The 19,952-nt window shown below is 47.5% G+C and overlaps 1 protein-coding gene across 1 annotated transcript; it reads left to right on the plus strand.

The window, feature by feature from the left end:
- Window positions 1-9,728: 9,728 nt before the first annotated feature.
- Window positions 9,729-11,327, plus strand: LOC118476376 (uncharacterized). The gene is made up of 2 exons (XM_035965375.1): window positions 9,729-9,807; window positions 10,102-11,327. The coding sequence occupies exon 2, from the start codon at window positions 10,115-10,117 to the stop codon at window positions 11,207-11,209; it is 1,095 nt and encodes a 364-aa protein (XP_035821268.1). The 5' UTR covers window positions 9,729-9,807; window positions 10,102-10,114; the 3' UTR covers window positions 11,210-11,327.
- The last annotated feature ends 8,625 nt before the right edge of the window (window positions 11,328-19,952 follow it).

The raw sequence follows: 19,952 nt of genomic DNA on the forward strand, positions 1-19,952 counted from the left end.
CGCTGTCGTAGCATCCCCCACGCCTGGGGTGGTAGCCTCGGTGCACCCTTTCATCGAGGTGGGCCCGACGGTCGCGTCGATGGTGCTCGTTGCCGAGGTGGCCCGGGGCCGCAGGCGCAGTGTTGCGCGTGCGCCCGGTGTAGACCGAGGCTTCCCGCATGAATCGGGAAGTCGCGGCATGAGGTTCCGAGGGATATCCTTGCCTTCGGGAGGCAGTGCTCTCGGCCCGTCGGGCCGCAGCGCCTTCCAGGAGATTCTTGAGCTCTCCCTGGATTCGCCGACCCTCGGTGGTTGATGGCTCCGGCATCGCTCGGAGGAGCATCGCTGCGGCTGCCAGGTTCTGACCAACCCCGCTGGATGCGGGCGGCGGCCTGACCCTGACATCGTTGGCGACGCGGTGCTGGAGACCTTGGGGCAGGTGATGTATTTCTCCGGCCGGGGGTTGGCCCGCCCATACCTGCCCGACGTCCCGGCGGATCGTCTCAAGCGCTCCTGTTCCCTCGTCGAGCCTGGCCTGCGCCCCGCAGACTTGCTCGAGCTGTGGGTCGTGACCCCCCGCCGGAACGGGGACCACAGCTAGCTCCCGCGGGATGTCGGCGCGAGGCACGGGCCTAGGGAAATCACCGTCCTCCGGCATGCCAAGATGGTTGCCTTCGGAGGGATCCCCCAGCTCAACGTGGAAACATTCGCGGCTTGGGCCGCAGTCCTCGTCGTCGAGGCTGCGGCTTCCATCGGTACAGTCGGAGAGGCAGTAGTCACATGCGGTCATGAAGTCCCGCATGGCACTGGGGTTGCCAAGTCCAGAGAAATCCCAACAGATGCTGGGATCGTCATCTTCCTCGGACCCAGAGGGCCCGTAGGTCGAGACGTCCGTCAACCGGTCCCAAGGCGACCGCATACGAAACCCCAGTGGGGTTGCACTCGCCTCAATGAGAGCGCCCGCCAAGGCGAGGTCGCTTGGCGGGTTGAGGCCGAGTCGAAATGACGTAAGATGGGAGTTAGTCAGTACCTTTTGGTCGACGAGGAGCGACGTAGTCACATCGGGGACTGGTTGCACCGTCGTCCCAGGTACGAGGGCGACGTCCTGCAGGCTTTCCGCGAGCGCGCTGGCGTCGTCTTCTTGCTCGGGATCGGCGTGTCGCGGGGGGACGGCGCTTGCCTTCGTCTCGAACGCGAGGTCGACGCCCAGCGTGCCTTCCGTCGGGGCGTCGGGGGCGTCGATTCGCTCGACGGCTGACGAAGCGCGGCCTCCCGCTCGGCCTTGGTTGCCCCGCCTCCTCCTCCGTTGGCGGGGGAGAGGACAGGGCGAGCTCGAATGTTGTTCTTCCGCCACGCGGGGAAGATGTCGTCGATTCCGCCGCCGGCGGGCGGGTCGTCGGCCGCCATTGTAGTTGTCGCGCGGCGGTGGAAGGAGTATCATGTCGTAGCTGCCGTCGAAGGACATGAACTCAAGACTCCCGAAACGGAGCACCGTCCCGGGCCGGAGAGGTTGCTGGAGACTGCCCATCTGGAGCTTTGTCGGGAAGCTGTTCGTCAGCACGCAGCAGGCCCCTACCTGGCGCGCCAACTGTCGGCGTTTCGAGACCGGGGGGTCCCCAAGCCGACGAGTGAGTGTGCTGCGTGCCCCAGCCCAGATGGGTCGAGCGCGTGGGCGAGCGCGAAGGGGGGAGAGGCGAGGTGGCCGGAGACGGGCGTGAGAGAGGTGGAGATCCCGCGGCCTTCGTGTTCGTCCCGCGCCCAGGTCGGGTGCGCTTGCAGTAGGGGGGTTACAAGCGTCCACGCGGGTGAGGGAAGCGAGCGGCCCCAAGAGAGCGCCTGTCTCGTCCTCGTCCCCGCGCGGCCAACCCTCTCTAAGAAGGCCCTGGTCCTTCCTTTTATAGTCGTAAGGAGAGGATCCAGGTGTACAATGGGGGGTGTAGCAGAGTGCTACGTGTCTAGCGGAGGGAGAGCTAGCGCCCTAGGTACATGCCAATGTGGCAGCCGGAGAGGTCTTGGCACCTTGCTGGCGTGATGTCGTGGCTGTCGGAGGAGCAACGGAGCCTGGCGGAGGGACAGCTGTAGGAGCGGTCGAGTCCTTGCTGACGTCGCCCTGCTTCCGTATGAGAGCTGAGAGTCGCCGTCGTCACAGAGCTTGTGGGGCGCCATCATTGCCCATCTGGCGGAGCTGGCCAGATGGGACGCCGGTCTTGTTCTCCGTGACCCGAGTCGGCTCGGGGTAGGATGATGATGGCGCTTCCTGTCGACGTGGCGGGCCTGTGCCCTAGGTCGGGCGACGTGGGGGTTCCTCCGAAGCCGAGGTCGAGTCTGTCTTCCGTGGCCGAGGCCGAGCCCGAGCCCCCGGGTCGGGCGAGGCGGAGATCGTTCGGCCGAGGCCAGGGCGGAGTCCGAGCCCTGGGGTCGGGCGAGGCGGAGTTTCGTCGTCTTCTGGGGCTGAGCCCGAGTCCGAGCCCTGGGTCGGGTGGAGCGGAGTTCGCCGTCTTCCGGGTCTTAGCCCGAGTCCGAGCCCTGGGGTCGGGCGGAGCGGAGTTCGCCGTCTTCCGGGTCTTAGCCCGAGTCCGAGCCCTGGGGTCAGGCGGAGCGGAGTTCGCCGTCTTCCGGGTCTTAGCCCGAGTCCGAGCCCTGGGGTCGGGCGGAGCGGAGTTCGCCGTCTTCCGGGTCTTAGCCCGAGTCCGAGCCCTGGGGTCGGGCGGAGCGGAGTTTCCTATGGCGCCTTTGGCAAGGCCTGACTGCCTGTCAGACTCACTCTGTCGAGTGGCACTGCAGTCGGAGTGGCGCAGGCGGCGCTATCCTTCTGTCAGACTGGTCAGTAGAGCGGTGGAGTGACGGCGGTCACTTCGGCTCTGCCGGGGGGCGCGTGTCAGGATAAAGGTGTCAGGCCACCTTTGCGTTAAATGCTCCTGCAACCTGGTCAGTCGGCGCGGCGATTTAGTCAGGGTTGCTTCTAAGCGAAGCCAAGGCCTCGGGCGAGCCGGAGGTGTGTCCGCCGTAAAAAGGGGGGCCTCGGGCGAGACGGAAGTCTCTCGAGGTCGGCTGCCCTTGGCCGAGGCTAGGCTCGGGCGAAGCGTGATCGAGTCACTCGTGTGGACTGATCCCTGACTTAATCGTACCCATCAGGCCTTTGCAGCTTTATGCTGATGGGGGTTACCAGCTGAGAATTAGGCGTCTTGAGGGTACCCCTAATTATGGTCCCCGACAAGTAGTGGCAAGTTTGCTTCGCAATTACTCAGTATGACAGGGCCAGTGCGTCTTAATTTTAGTAAAGATAGTTTGTTCTTTCAAATGCAATAACGATTCACTAGCAAATACTCATCTATTGTTTAACTATTCACTAGCAAATACGAAAGTCGGTCCGAATAAAAGCAGTAAACAGTACGGGACAAGGGTGTTTGAATGCACTAGAGATTTAGTTAGTTAGCTAAAAATTGTTAGTGACCAAGTAAAGACATCCTTGTTGTTGAAAAAAACTTTAACAAAGTTTTCTCTTGTTCATCAGACTGCTCGGCTATGTCTTCGCACAGAAGCATAGGCTTTGGTTGATCTGCTGAAGCAGCCTTGTCTCTTTTATGTTTATACTGTTGATAAGCTTCGGCTTCATCTATGTTATGGATGGCCTTTGAATCTGTCCAGTTTCCTTCGGTCCTTCTAGCAGCCTCTTGATTTCCATGCACAGCGATAGGACCTTGGTCAGATGGTATCTTCATGCACAAATATGCTGGATGGAGTATTGCTTCGAAGGCATTCAGTGTCCCTCGAACAATGATTGCATTGCAAGGATAGTCCATATCGATAATGTCAAATACAACTTGTTCTGTTCTTGTGTTGTGAACATAACCGAAGGTGATTGGCATTGTTATCTTTCCAAGTGCCACTATCTGCCTTCCTCCAAAGCCACACAAGGTGTGTGTTGCATCATGTATCTTGTCATCCTACTCCTTGCATCTGCCTGAAGGTTTTTACGAAGATGATAATTGCTGCACTGCTTGTGTCTACAAGGACATTGTGAACTAGAAACCCTTTGATAACACAAGATATGACCATTGCATCATTATGGGGGTAGTCCTTGAGCTGAAGGTCTTCCTGGGAGAATGTGGTTGGTACATGAGACCACTTGGATTTGATGAAGGGGTCCTTGCACTCCAAACATATTGTACCCTTCTTTGTGCTTCCTTCTTCTGCTTCTTATTGGCTGGTTCAGAACTTGAGCCGCATGTGATTGGAAAGCACCAGCTTCGTAGCCGAAGGTTGTCACAACTTGGTCACCTTTGCAAAGCCATTGTCGTGGTCGTGGAAGTGAGTTCACTGGAGGTGGACGCCAATGTTGGTCACTTGCTCTCAAATGATGTGGATCAAGAACAAGGCAACACAATTGTTAAGGATTAAGGACCTTCGTCCTCTGAAACATTATCTCCTTTTTGGATATAATGATCTTCAGACGAAGGTCATGAAGGACATATCTTCATCATTTATGAGAATAAGAACCCATAGAGATAATACATGTAATTCATTCATTCATTCATATATGTATTTCATGATATACAAATAAACATTGACAGAACTTATATTACATTAATACCTTCGGCTTGTTTGAAGGTGTTGACGCGAGAGCAATTACAATTTCAGCGTGTTCACCTATTTATAGGCGCGGGACGCAGCCCAGGTGAAAATACATTTGTGACCTCAATTTGTATACACAATCGTAACATTAGTCATCAGGGATTAACTGGTCTTTTCCTCTTCGGTTTAGTGTCATAGTTGACCTTCGTCGCCACCTTAAAATAGAACTTGTAGATCTCAAAAAGGTTATGCAACTTTATAGTTGGTCATATTTTCAAATGAATTCATTTAGTGCCTCAAATAATCAAATTACTCTCGGTTTGTTATTAGTACATGAGGAATGAAAACGTAATATAGACATAATTGTAGTAGTAGTGTAGTGGTATAGGAGGGTATGCGCGAGAGATAGGTTGCGAGTTTTGCTGTTTTTGGATTTTTTTTTCGATTCTTAATTTGCCGAGTGCTTTTCGACACTCGACAAAGTGCCGAAAAAAGTACTCGGCAAAGAACCATTTGACGATAAAATATTTGGCGAGTACTCTTTGCCGAGTGTTAAAATGGCCTTTGCCGGTAGGCGGTAGTGATTATAGCTCTCAGATAGTATCTTCGTCTCGAGGACCTTCGGCCATAGAGGATTCTCAACATCACTTTGCCAGTGATACATTTGTCTTGAGAACCTTCGACGGAGAAGAAGACCCTAACACGTGTTTAATTACTTTTCTCTTTTAACAGACTAAACGGAATTAAATTTAAATAGGGGGTATAACTAGATTATGCAGGAAAACGTGCATTCTTTTATTACAGTTTTTCTGTTTTTATATAAATTTTGAACAAAATTTTAAACAAAAAAACCTAGCTAAGAAACCCGTTTTGAACAGTGGTTTTTAACCAGCTTTGTAAACCCGGGTATAAATAGTGCGTGCGCTGTGTTGCGGATATATAAAAGAATTATAGAATAGCCGTAGCCCCCTGTCCTGTGGCATTCGGCGCCCCGCTAGCGTCAGGTCGTTTCTTCATCTCTACATCGTCTCTTCTTCTGTCGCGAAATCTCAAGAATCTGCAGAAGGGATGCCAGCCGCGGTTCCAAAGCCCATCAAGGGCAGCAAGTTCATGGTAATCTGTAATCGATGCGGGACCAATGCAGGTTACTCGGTAGATGCAATGAACTCCCACTCACGATGGTGTGCCGCCGCGAAAAAGGAGAAAGAGATGGCAGCCAAGAAAGTGGCGGCGAAGGCTCGTCGCAAGCCGCAGCGGCGCTAGAATGGGTGCCCCACCGGTGGCGTTAGAGAAGGTGTTTTCATTCTGAACTGTTGCGAAACTGTTGCTGCACAATTTTGTGCTAGATTCATTGCTGTTCTTGGAATCTTTCTGTCTGAATGCTTTGAATTTGAAACCATGTTCCCTGCTTCAAATCTTTCTTGTTGAGGAGCTTCGAAGGCATCGGGACGGGGACTGCCGAGAGGTTGTTGTAGGAGAGGTCGATGAACAGGCGACGACCTCGCGGGGACCGAGCGCGTTCAGGCTGAGGTTTGAGGCGGATGACCCTGGTGGTGGAGTTGGCGACGGCGGTTGTTGCTGGCGTCGAAACTCCTGCAGCGCGACGCACCCTCCGATGGAGGTCGGGACGGCGCCGGAGAAGCAGTTGTGAAGAGGTAGACGCCACGGAGGTCGAGGACCAGGAGGAAGGCGAGCGATGGGATTGTCGTGGGAGGTGCACGAGGTGGCCGCGCGCGGAGAGGGAGCCCCCAGGGGAGCGTGATGGCCACGACCGCTGCCCAGCTCGCACTTGACGCCCGCCCAGGCAGCGAGAGCCCGCTGTCGTTCCAGGAGCGCAGGAAGCCGTAGGGGTCCGAGAGGTCGTGCTTGATGATGGCCTGCAGGCCCTGGGTGATCATGACGCCGTCGTCTGTGCTGCTGCGCCTGCGTGGCGTCGGGTGGTGTGGAGAGGAGGAAAATGATGAGGAGAAGCGTGGGTTCGGCGGCGGTGGAGGCCTCCGATCCGAACGACGGTGCTGCGGTGGAGGAGGCTGCACGGACACGGAGGGGAGGGAGGGAAGCACTCCATCTTCATCGGGAGGGGCCTGGTTTCGAAACAGGCCAACAACGCTTTTGCAATTGCACTGGCCCCAATCAGCCACCCTCCGTTTTTGGCCTTTTGGGCCAACCACGGCTCCACGTCAATCTGGGTAAATTCCCCTCCGAGTCCTTGTTTGTGCAGATTTAATTGCCATGATTTCGTAGAGTATGCTTGGCTTGGGGGCATTGTTCTCTGAAATCTCATGTTTGTCTTCATCAGTGGTGATGCTGTACCTCTGTATTATGTTTTATTAGCTAGCTAGCTAGCTGTAGCTTAAGGCGTTCAGTACATATATATTGTCTGAATTTTATGTGCTTTCAGGTGATGTATTGGTGCGAAATTTTGAAGAAGTTTGCCACAAAAGTCATGATTTGGTTATACTCATTCTTCCTCTATTATCAATATGTATGGAACTCCTTTTTTTTTAAAAAATAAAATAAAATAATAATAATAAATAATAATAATAATAATAATAATAATAATAATAATAATAATAATAATAATAATAATAATAATAATAATAATAATAATAATTTGCATATGCTGACAGTGGTCTTTATTTAGTATTATAGGGAAACTAGTAGCTAGAAATCTAGAATTTATGGAGTTTGCCCAGTTTACACTTTATGTGATTCTGGTGCTTAGCTAGTGCCCAATGTCTGCAGTCTGCACACACACAGCGCATGGGTGTCCTACCTGGTGTTTATTGCCTAACACATGCCAGTGCAACAGGACATAGGGGTAATCCTTCGACTGGAATCCACACCAGGGTTCAAAATGAGTCTGCTAAATTTACTAGCACAAGATGATAATGCAGAAATGAAAATGGATATCAGGTACAAATCTTCTAAAAGAAGAGGAAAATTAATGCCATCTATGCCTATGCGCCCATGCAATTCATGGAGTGAAAGCAATTGAGAACAGCAGATGCCCTCTATTCACTTCAGTAATAGCTGGACAGGGGAGGATTAACCCCTTCAGTTTTGAGTCCAAAAAAACATTTAATAACAATTTAGCACCTGACAGATAGGCCCTAAGACGCTCCAGCTTATGAGGTAATTTTCACAGGAACTCTAAATAGAAACAAGTATGGAGTCTGAAACTACATAAGCAGGCCTTTACCATTTTCATTGATCTCTGTCCCTCAACACTAAAACAGGAACTCTAAATAGAAACAAAGTATGGAGTCTGAAACTACATAAACTGGATGCATTTGTTTGTCATGAAGGAAAGCATCAACACTAAAACTTCACACGAGCTGCTTTAGCAAATTAAAACCCCAATCGACACAAAAATCACCAAACAAACCAATTCAACTGAGGAATTCGAAACACCATTTTGAGTGCTGAGTGGAACCCATAGCTGCCTTGTGTTAAATGGCTGAATCTAACGCTACAACTTACATGACACTTCTTTAGGCAACCGAAAACCTGGATTGTAGTTAAATTCAAACCCAGCTGCTATCTAAGTTTCCCGGAAATGCAAGGAGACAATTTCCAACAATGCACAATTCTAGCACAAGGCGGTATAAACAATTATCAATAATCACACAGAAGCTGGACCTCCAGTTGAGTGACACGGTCATCTAGCCAGGCATCTAGGCAGGCATCCTTCCTAATTAGCATCAGATTGATCCTTAGAAAATAGCAAAGCCTCCAGTTGAGTGACGGTCATCTAGGCATGCATCCTTCCTAATTAGCATCAGATTGATCCTTAGAATATAGCAAAACCTCCAGTTGAGTGACGGTCATCTAGCATGCATCCTTCCTAATTAGCATCTCGCTCACTCGACGTTTCGCCAATCTTAAGGCCTTGCTTAGTTGTCATGAAGGAAAGCATCAACACTAAAACTTCACACAATCCAACATTTGAAACAACCGTAAATATGGATTGTAGTCACAATCCAACATTTTAGTAACTTTTAGTTCTTTCTATTTGGATCTTTAGCTCCTAAAGTAACTAAATTTTATTCACTTTGTTTTCTGTGAATATGCTCTTACTACCATGTTTCCTTTCAGTACACCTAGAATTTTCAGTGCCTGTAAAACAAATATAGTTGGACCTTTTGTTCAGTTTGATCCTGTTTATAGGATTAAGAGAAACAGAAGGATAAAAAGCTGGGAACAGAGTTAGAGGTCAGTTGATTTCTTCTTTTTTTTCCTTGGATTTGTTTAAGTCAAAGTAGGAGGAATATATATATATATATACATATATATATATATATATATATATATATATATATATATATATATTCTGGAAACCGAAGGAACGAAAACTTAGCTTCTGAATAGTAGCAGGAACTATGCTCTTCAGCCCAAAGCCAGGTGTTATTCATAAAGATAGCAGTTTGAAACAGAGGGAGTAGCACGTAGCTACCTGTACACTCTATTTTCAATCTCATCAACCTCGATGCTTAGATGTTACCTGTTTTTTCATTTGGTTTATCTGAAGTTGGTCCTTATGCCGTATCTCGGTTGAGTATATCTGTAGTTCACAATGCCCACGTGTAATAATTGTCTCAATGCCTTACTTCAATCTGTTGTTGTATATAGGATTCGGAGAAACAAGATAGATTAGGAGAAATAGAATGGGGCAGCAGTTCGGAGGTGAAATGGACACGAAAGTCTAGCCATATCGGATTCTCCAATGGGTGAAGCCTGTACATTGCACACTTGAGTATAGCGCGTGTGTATTGGTATGTAGGAAAGGAATGTCCCCATGCCACATGTGTTCTGCCCTCTTCTTTCAGTAATAACACGTCTCAATTCTTACTGGTGAGCGAACGTACCGTAGATTCTTTTTATGATTTTATTGAAATTGAAAATTTTAAATTAAAAGATTCGAAATCCGTTGCCGGGGTTCACGCGAACTGAAAAAACGAAAACCCAGGAATCGTTGCCGGGCGTTCACGCGAACGGGAAAAAAACGGAAACTGCCGAACTCCGGAGTATATATGTAGACCACCGAGACCCTCTCGCCGTCCTCATCCATCTACTAGAGCCTTCGTCGCAGAGACCTTGCGGGCCATCGCCATTGCAGAGAGAGAGAGAGAGAGAGAGAGAGGGAGCCGCCGCACCCAGAATTCGCCGGACGCCGCCGGAGATTTTATCTCGCCGCCGTTCCACACACACCGCGACGTGGACAGCCAGCACCACTGTTATTCTTGAACCACGGTATGAGTTCGTTTGCTTGCAATTGCAATAGTCCAGCTTCTAGTTTGTTCGATCTATGTGCGTATTGGCCTGTGGTAGTTTCTTTCTTAGGCCGTCGTTTGGGCGGGGCGCGCCAGGAAGGAGCAGTCTGCATCTAATAATCATTGGCCGGGACTTGAAACCCAATTCAATTCAGTATATACAATTCTTCTTATATAGACGGAGACATCCATCTACTTTCATCTAACATCAATTTTACACCTGTTTTGCTTAAATTCTAGATATACTTATTACACTTAGCTTGTGATTCAACAGGTACTGTACCGTCATGGGCATGTTGATGAACAACGACGACAGCAGCAGCATGCATCCACGGCCGCAGGTCCTTGCTTCCCTGCCCTTGCTGGTCTACGAATACAAGGATCATCCCAATGCCACAACAAGGATGCTCATATATAGCCTACCCGAGCGGAGCATTGTCTACACGCACAACAGCAGTAGGCCCCAGATGATGATGATGGAGGGTAACTTATCCTTCAGCACCCCTCAAGGATGGCTGGTCATCCTTGGACAAGCGTCAGAGGCCTCGATCTGGCATCCGCTCACCGGAGAGACCATCACGCTCCCACCAATACACGGCGACCACCGTATCCCCGATAGCTGCAAGTGTCTGCTCACCCGCAGCTCCGTCGCCCACCCAGACTGCGCCGTCGTGCTTCTCGACGTCACCGATCCTCTCATGTGGTTCTGCCCGGTGAATGGCGGGGCCGACAGGATGTGGGTGCAGCACGCCTACGACATTGGCGACCACTTCTTCCCCGAGGAGTTCCGCACTCCCTCCACGCCCACCAAGAATGTTGTCGACGACGTCGCCGCGCTGGGAGGGAAGCTGTATTTTTGCTTCACCGAATCAGACCAAAACTTCATGGGCGTCTTTGACTTCGATTTCCATGGCCATACTCCCGCCGTGGAGTTTTACGAGTTTGATGTCTCTCAAGAGTTCAACCTCAAGTTTCCCGAGGGCGTGTGCTCTGCCTGCATCCACTTGTTGGAGTCCATGGATGAGCTCTTTGCTGTCTGCATCTTCTATGTCGATTTTGATCCCACCAACATTAGCGCCGCTCATATCTTCAAGATGGAGGAAATATGCGACGAGGAACCCGTGGCCTGGCACCGGGTGGATGATATTGGCGACAGGGCTTTCCTCCTGACGGGCACCAACATGGCAACTTGGTGCTCTGCAAGCACGAATAACCTGAAAGGGAACTCCCTCTACTTTCTAGGCCACTTAGTAGCTGGCCACAGGAATCTCTGCATCTATGATATTCAGGAGCAGTCCATGGAGATTGTCCAGGTTCACGACCAAGAAGATATGGAGATCGTGCGCACACCGCCATACTGGATTAATGTACCTCCGTGCTAGTATTAGTCTATTACAATGTAATTTGCTTAAATAATGTACCTTGCTTGCTAGCTAGGGCTATTTGCTGCTGCTACTACTATATAGTATATTGAACCAATAAAAATAGAGTTTGCTCCAATTTTTGCATTATCCGTGTATGAAGTTTTAGAAGAGGATTTTGCATCTCAATTTTTTTTTGGGGACAATGTACATCGTATTAAAGGGGTGGGATGATTGGTTCTGTAGCACAGCTCTTCTTCCATTGTGGCCTAAAATACCAGCCCGGCCTGTCTCCGTAAGCATGTCATATTAAAGGAGATAATATATTTTTTATTACTCTCTTCCTTTTTTCGGTGGTAAAAAAACCCCTCCCATCTCTTTGTTAATAATTAAAGGGGGCTACAATTTCTCGTTAATGTCTACTGTAGTGCACAGTCTCTTTGCAGGTATAGATTTCGTACAGTATGCTTGGTTTGTTCACTCTGGGGGCATTGTTTTCTGAAATCTCATGGTTTGTTCATATCAGTGGTGATGCGGTACCTCTATTATGTGTTGGCGCTTGTTTTATTAGCTAGCTGTAGCTTAAGGCGTCCAGTACATATTGTCTGAATTTTATGTGCTTGAGGTTGGTGTATTGGTGCGAGATTTTGAAGAAGTTGCCACAAAATGGAGATTGTGAAAATGGAGAAAGATTTGGAAATCGTGCGCACACAGCCATCCTGGATTAATGTACCTCCGTGCTAAGTCGATTACAATGTAGGTTGCTGCTAGTGATTGCACTAATTCGGCAGGCTGCTTCTCTCATGGTCATCCGCTCACTTGGGAACTGACGTGTACAAGACAGTGCTTCACATCACAGTGGACGATAGGTTTCCCACTGTCATTGTGTATGTAGTCTAAAGCATCAGCTATGTTGACCGCTATGCATATTATTCTTTGAGCTAAGCTCAGATGGTTTGGACCTGCTGCTCCCCCGTCTCCTTTTCTATGCAACCATGTGTCCAGGTTTCCATTAGAGGCATGTATCCATAAACTAGAGCTTTGAACTCGCCTCCGGCTTGAACCATATTACGATGCTGGATGCTTCCCACCGCTTCGCATTCTGATAAGAAACTCTTCTCTGCTCCCCGCATATCGAGATCAAGAACCATGATAGACACTTCCAATTTAGTATTATACTGAACATTAGCTTCCTCTTCCAATCGGGTTAGATTCAGAGAAAGTTCTGCATGGCTTCGGCTAAATTATCATAAGACAATTTAAGTAATTTATCGCCAAAGAAAGGCGATTTTGAATACACTCTTTTGTCCTTCATATTAGCTTTAGAAAAAGGGAATAGCCCCATTATCAGGTACCAAGGAAACGGGTATCCCAATAGGCCCGTAAACCAGCGAGGCAGGACGGACAACCAAGTTCCCGCCGAGCAACCCAGCGAGACGAGACAGATGACCGAGTCCTAGCTGAGCAACCCAGCGAGGCGGGGCAGAAGACTAGCTACCTGACGACCAAACCTGCAAGAGGAAAATGGCCGACCCAATGCTATTGATCCACGTCGGGATGACAAGACGCGACATCACCAAACCACGTCTGGTCCATGCATATAGTACCGAGGGGGATCTCAGCACCAGAGCCTCAGCAGTGACCCACATACCCAAAAGAGACGGGACAATGCGACATGACCGGGTGTAAGCCTACGCATGCTGGAAGGTGACGCAAGTGTCATGGTGAAAGATGAAGCTATACTAAATACAACCCTTAACCTCACCATGAACATGCTATGCGGGACCCACCAGGCACCGCTACATTGACATCAAACAAGCTACATGGACCTCGTACGCCGGACAAACGAGACGGAACGCCATGCCAAGAATACAACAGTGCATGGCCCGCCAGGAGGAGCCATATCGCATACGAGCATACCCCGAGACTGACCCATGGGGCCCGCCATGCACTATCGCACGAGATGTCAGCTGCGGACTCGCTACAAGGACAGGGATGGCGAGCGGTACCACATCGGGAGTACTGTAACACCCAAAATCCTAATTTTGGGATTCATAGAAGTTCCTCCATAAATATTTGAGTTAAAATACTGTTTAATAATTGAGTTTCATTTTTTTTAAGTTTATTCTCCTAAAGAAAATAAACAGTAATATCAACAGCTTGGTAGTTTAAAACTTAGATCCAAAATTTGAAACTAAGGAACAATAATTAAAGGAAACATTTTCAATCTATTTATTGCAAATTTATAACTAGAACACTCCTTAAAAATAATCTCGACTCAAATAAATCATGGTGAAAGTTATATATCAAAATTATCCTAAATAAATAAATAAATAATATTTGTTTGAATAACTTTTAATTCAAGCACACATTCAAAAAAATATACATTCCTAAAAAAGAATATATAATGTGAATTATTCCTTATTATATGTTTTTGAGCATTTGCTTAAAAGAATAGAATAATAATAGTAAAACACAATATATATTTTGTATCACGTTGTATTTTATTGTGTGCAATAAAATATGTGAAGCTCAAATTAGATTTGAATTTGAAATAAAATAGAAAATAAAAGTGAAAGGAAAAAAAGGAAAAGAGAAAGAATTACATTACCTCGGATGGGCCATATCTCCTCGGGCGGCCCAACTTTCTAACCCCCACGCCAGCCCCTTGGAAACCCAGACACTGACACACGGGGCCGCTCACTGTTGAAGACCTTTGTGTCTTGCGCGCGGGCCCGGGATGACAGGGCGTCTTCTCCGATTGACGCTGGTAACAGATCTCCGAACTCACCGTGCCTGCCCCGCCGGAATCGCCGGATGGTTGAAACAACCCGACCCAGACTCCTCGTCCCCGTGCATAAAACCAGCCTGTAACCCCCTTGACTCTCCAAACAATGGCGGGCTGTCTCCTTGTGGCCTGTTTGGCGGAATTGATGCTCGACGGATGTGGAGCTCGCGGTATGGCCGCCATCCGCATGTTCCACTACCTCCGTGGCTGCGCTATGTTTGGGGAACGGCCTGCGAGTACCACGCTCATCTATGTTCCGTGCCCAGGGGGACGGTTGGGGCTAGTGGCCTTGGTGTGCACGCAATTCCTCAACGAAGTTCAGCCATGCCGCCGTGCACCGATGTGTGAGCTCTGCACTGCTCGAATCACGGTATGTGGACACCCATTGTGTTCGTCATCGCCTCCTCGTAGAATTGCACTGGTTTAATGTCTCGATTGGACACCATGGTGCCCAGCTCCGGCGGGCTCGCTGGAGTAATCGGGTGGCGCCGCCGCGGTCCGCTCTGCGCCGTGGGCAGGAACCCTCCACGACGCGATTCACAGTGAGTTTCACCCATACGAATTCACAACACTTAGAGCATTATGATTTACCCTTCTGTTCGGTGTTTGGGCGCGGGGAGACCGGGCATGCCCTCGCCGGGATTTGCGCCGCCGTGGGTCGGCGCGGGTGGCTCGCGCCGCTGCTCCCATGGGGATGACGAGATCACAACCGTGGGATCTCAAACGAGCGACTCCGATTAGATCTCTAGATACCGATCCGGGGCATTAAATCGTGACCGTAGTGATCAGATCGGTGGGCTCGGGTGCGAGTTTGACATGGATGAATCGGAGCCGTGGATCTTGGATCCACCGGCTGTTAGCGCGTACCGATTCGGTTTATTAAGGATTTGATCCTGGTCGTCCATCTGCAATCGTGCGGTTCAGAATCAATCTTACCGCTTCGGTCAGGCAATTTTCTAAAAGAGACCCTAGGGTTTTACAAAACTAACTCGCAGTCCACACTGTGGGAAGCCTAAGTCTGGGAAATATTTCGAGTTAGCCCCTGCGTTTCTCTGTTTTTGACGCCCAGCCCAGATATCAATGACATTGAAAAATTAATAATAGAAAATGATTTTAAATACAAAAATAATTCCAGAAAGTTGTATAATTCATAGAAAATTCATTTTAGCTCTAAATTGAGTAATTCCAGTTGCAATAATTTTGTATTAATATTGTCTACCAACTAGTAACACTGTTTAGCCATGAAACTTGAATTAAAATTGTCCATTCGAATTAATCTATTCTAGGTACTCAATAAGTCCATAAAATCATAACTTTCTAACTGTAACTCCGAATTTAGTAGTTCTCGATCCCGCGATCTCGTAGCAACACGTAGATCATTATTACGCAGTTTATTCTTATGTTTGATATGATGTTAATTTTACCTATACAATGTTTGTCTGTATTGCTATGACTAGCAGTGAGGACACGTGTCATGAAGAGCAAGTTGGTACCTGGAATCTCAAGTCCCAGGCAAGTTGTGCCCTTGATCACTTCTTTTTACCCACTCATGTTCTAATTAATCATAATGATCTGCATAGGTTAATTTTGATGGGACCCAATAGGTTACCCTAGTTTGTCTACCTTTATACCTTGTTTACCACTGAACTTTTTGGGTAGTACTTGCTAGTGCTTTATGTGGTTTTGGGTATGAAGATACATTATTCATGGTCACACTTTTATTATCTGTTTATTATTACTGTTCATGATAAGATCATTATGTTAATTGGAACATGGAGCGACCACCCGGGAAAACAGTGCTACCACAAGGGTTTAATGGGACGCCCTTGGCTGATTAATTAGGAAAGCTAGTGGAAGACTACCTTACCCGAAAGGGGCAAGGGCAGTAGGGGAGTGGTCAGTGTAGGGAGGCCCTCGGGAGGATTTTGCTGCGATGGCGGTCCTGCAAGGGATTCCTGCATTGGAGCTTCCTATAAACTGTAGCGGGTTTTCTGAAGCTAGTGGAACTTTGTAAAGGCCTCGTAGTGTTACCCTGCCTCGCCTCCTCGGTAGAGGTGTATGGGAAGTCGCGATCCCTTGGTAGATGGGTAACATGACTTGTGGGTAAAGATGCGCAACCTCTGCAGAGTGTAAAACTGGTATACTAGCCGTGCTCACGGTCATGAGCAGCTCGGACCCTCACATGATTAATTTATGGAACTAAATTTAATTTGTCATATGCATTGCATCGCAGGTGATGTTGTTACTTTTGTTCTACTATTTAATTGGGTTGGTATTTACTTGTACTTAGTAACTGCTAATAAAATTTTGACCAACTTTAAAAGCAATGCTCAGCTCTAACCATCCTCTTTGGTAAGCCTTACACTTCACGTGAGCTCCCACCTTTGGCAAGTTCATGCACATTATTCCCCACAACTTGTTGAGCGATGAACGTATGTGAGCTCACTCTTGCTGTCTCACACCCCCCCACAGGTCAAGAATAGGTACCGCAGGATGAGGCGCAAGGAGGATGCTGCGATGAGTTCGTGAGAAATCTAGGCCGTCGTCTCCCAGTCAACTTTGGGTTGCTGGATCGTTTCCTCATATGATGTAATTATTTAATTATTTTTGTACAGAACTCCTGTTATATAGTAAAGATGTGACATTCGATCCTGTGCCACTTTGCATCATATGTGTGAGACTTGGTCCCAGCACACCTGGTGTTTATGTTCGCGCCCGGGTCTTGGTGCCCCGAAACCCGGGTGTGACAGAAGTGGTATCAGAGGAATGTTGACTGTAGGACGAAACCTAGATAGAACTGGACAACCATTATCTACTTACCTTTGCTACTCTGATTCTTTCTAAACTTATCTTAATCTTTTCTCATCTATTTCCGCTTCACTCTGATTATTCTTACCTCTTCTTTCTAAAGACAAATGTGGATTTCACACTTTGAAAATCCTATGCCTAAAGTGACCTTTAGGAATAGGAAGACCTACTCTTAAGAAACAAAAATAAAACAATTTTTTTAGATATCTATGAACTTGAATGTTTGTTCTTATGATACTTGTTTGATTTGGATCTTTGATTGAGTGTGATGAGTTGTGGAGTAATGTCCACACTTACATCTGCATATGCATATAGGAAAAAAATGCTTATCAAAATGATAACTAGACAAACTTGATTATTCCCCATTAAATTATCTAGCCTAACAATATCCATCTCATCTTAAAATATTCTATCCTACACTCATAGATCCATCTTAGCCTAAAAAAAATACTCATCTTATCTCGAAAAGGGTCTTATGACATCCTAATAGATCTAACTGACCTCAAAAGATTCTACCTTGTCCCACTACACCAAAATCATACACTTCCTACGGTTTTTTAACTTCCTACAGCTTTTATAACAAACCGTAGGAAATAAATAACTTCCGAGAGGCAACTGGTAGCTCTAGGAAATAAACATAACTTCCTACGGTATTTTACAAAAGCTCTAGGAAGTTAGATTTCACATGCTGACCCATGCATGCGGTCAAACGAGCCGTTAACTTCCTAGAGCCGGCCGTAGGAAGTTAGCATGAGCAGCTAACTTCCTACTGCTGCCTCTAGGAAGTTAGCATGAGCAGCTAACTTCCTACGACCTCCTCTAGGAAGTTAGCTTTCAGTTCCTTATCCGCGGGTGCGGTCAAACGAGCCGCTAACTTCCTACGGCCGCCTCTAGGAAGTTAGCTTTTAGCTTTTGACCAGTCAAGCGAAAAGCTAACTTCCTACGGCCTCCTCTAGGAAGTTAGCTTTCGGCTTTTGACCAGTCAAACAAAAAGCTAACTTCCTACGGCCGCCTCTAGGAAGTTAGCTTCATCCACCATCTAGCTTATTACTTTATCCTCCACAGCCGTGGAAATCTCTTAAGTTTCCATCTCCCTTATCTCTTTCCCTCACCCACGTATTCTTTTCTCTCTGAAATTTTTCCCCAGCAGCACCGCCCGCCCTTCTCCTATCTCCCTGCTCGCCCTGCCTCTTCTTCCTTGAGCCGTGCCCGGTGCTCCTCCACCAAGCCTCGCCGGCGTACTCTCCTGGCCGTGGTCGGATCTGTCCCCCTGCTTCCTATTCCCAGCTCCCTACCCCTCTCCATGGCGTCGCCCAGCTCCAGCTCGCCCCCCTCTGATCTACACGCAGGGGTTTCTTCCATGGCGAGCTCCCCCAGGCCAGCCGCCATATGTGCAGTGGGGGATAGCTTCTCGGTCCTCCGTCGAAAGATCAAGTGTATTTCTCCTCCCTCCCTCTCCTTTTGCTTGATGTGTGTGTGTATTTTCTGTTGTGAAGTCGTCACAAAGCTAGCTAGTAATAAGCAGGCCTCCTTTTTATACTTTAGATTTCGCTTGGCTCTATATACCTAGATACCTCACTGCAGTTTGGCCGTTGCAGTACACATGAATCTGCAAGGGCATATAATTCGATGTTGTTGTGTGTCTATAAGCTGGTATTGTGCAAATTAATCTGTATTTTGGCGGTGGATCATTTATATATAAGAAGGATGTGGGCTCAGCGCATCGTTCCACATTAAGCACCCTTCGTTCACTAAACACTCTATTCTTGTACTGTTTGCAGTTTAGATTGATTAGTTGTCAGTGTCTTGGCCTTCCGCTTTTGATTGATTAGTTGGTGAATTGAAACAAAAAAGGTAGTCTATATTGAAAATAGAAGTGGGTATGTATGTATGCATAATTAATTAATTCAGCTGTTTGTCGTCATTCTACATATACTACTGCTTCTGGAGATTTCTCTATCCAATCACCTACGACGCATTACCAGACAACCGTTTGCTTTTCGTACATCCATAGAAAGCAATAGATTTCATGTGTAGGTATAGCTGACCACGAGCTAATTAAGGTCTTCGTTCAATGCCCTAGCTACAAAGATATGTATGTTATAAGGTTTCGGTATGGATGAATTTGTATTTTTGGTTGTACGTGGTTGCTATAATAATCTGGTTTACATCTTCATAGTTACAATTAGAATGTTTGGTTCTACTATTCAGTCAATGTAATGTAGTTTTCTATTTTTGTTTACGATTTAGCGATCCCAATATTACATAAAGATGTCAGATTCTCCTACTAAAAATGTGTTGCTGACCGACTACTAAAAAAACTCCTCATCTTCCGTCCCCTTCTGCTCTCTTCTGTTGTTGGCCCACATTCCCCTTTAGATTTGCTTCTCTTGCTCCTAACTTTTTGTTGCATTATATATACCTTTTGACAACGTTTCTACTTAAAATTGCTGGTGGCAGCAAAAGTGATGGTACATTGTACTACACTGTGATGTTATTTCATGTCTGTGAAGTTCATTGCTATTATTGAATAATCTTTGATTTAGGACCACAATATGTCACATCGCAGGTTAGTTAAGTTATAGGTTTTTTCAGTTATCTTCGCTGTTGTAATCACAGTGTGACACACTTTGGGGGCGGGCGGCGCTCCGGGGCGGCGGCGCGGGGGGTGCTGGGGGCCGGCGGGGTAGCGACCCCATGTCTTCCCCATGGGCGAGCTCAGCCATGGTGGCCGTCACCCTCTCCCCGGCAGCGAGCTACCCCACCGGCGCCGGTCCACAGCAGTAGCCACTGGATCCCCTCGTTAAAAGTATGTTGAGGTTAGCACTCAGTAATTCTCATCAGTTTATTGGACTGCAATACACTTCCATCTGTCAAGGACTGCATCAAAAAATTTGAAATGTAGTATTTCTATGTTATTCATTCCCTTCTTTCATTTATACTGTCTATAAATGTTCATTTTGTGATGCTGCATTTTATTTTTTGGGTCATTTGTGATTCACAGCCTATTTTTTAATACATTCCGGGATTTGATACAACTAAGTTCAATGTTGGATCTAGTCTATTTTAATACATTTCGTTCACGTTGTTGGTTTTGGCTGCTCAGTTGGTTTGGTGTTGTATGAAGCGTGGATCTGGTTGATGCATCTGTGGTTGATGTCACATTCA

This window comes from Zea mays, chromosome 2 (genome assembly GCF_902167145.1).
Source record: "Zea mays cultivar B73 chromosome 2, Zm-B73-REFERENCE-NAM-5.0, whole genome shotgun sequence".
In the NCBI taxonomy this organism is placed as follows: Eukaryota; Viridiplantae; Streptophyta; class Magnoliopsida; order Poales; family Poaceae; genus Zea; species Zea mays.

Coding starts and splice junctions, on each gene's coding strand:
- LOC118476376 (XM_035965375.1), top strand. CDS start 10,115: ATGGGCATGTTGATGAACAACGACGACAGCAGCAGCATGCATCCACGG.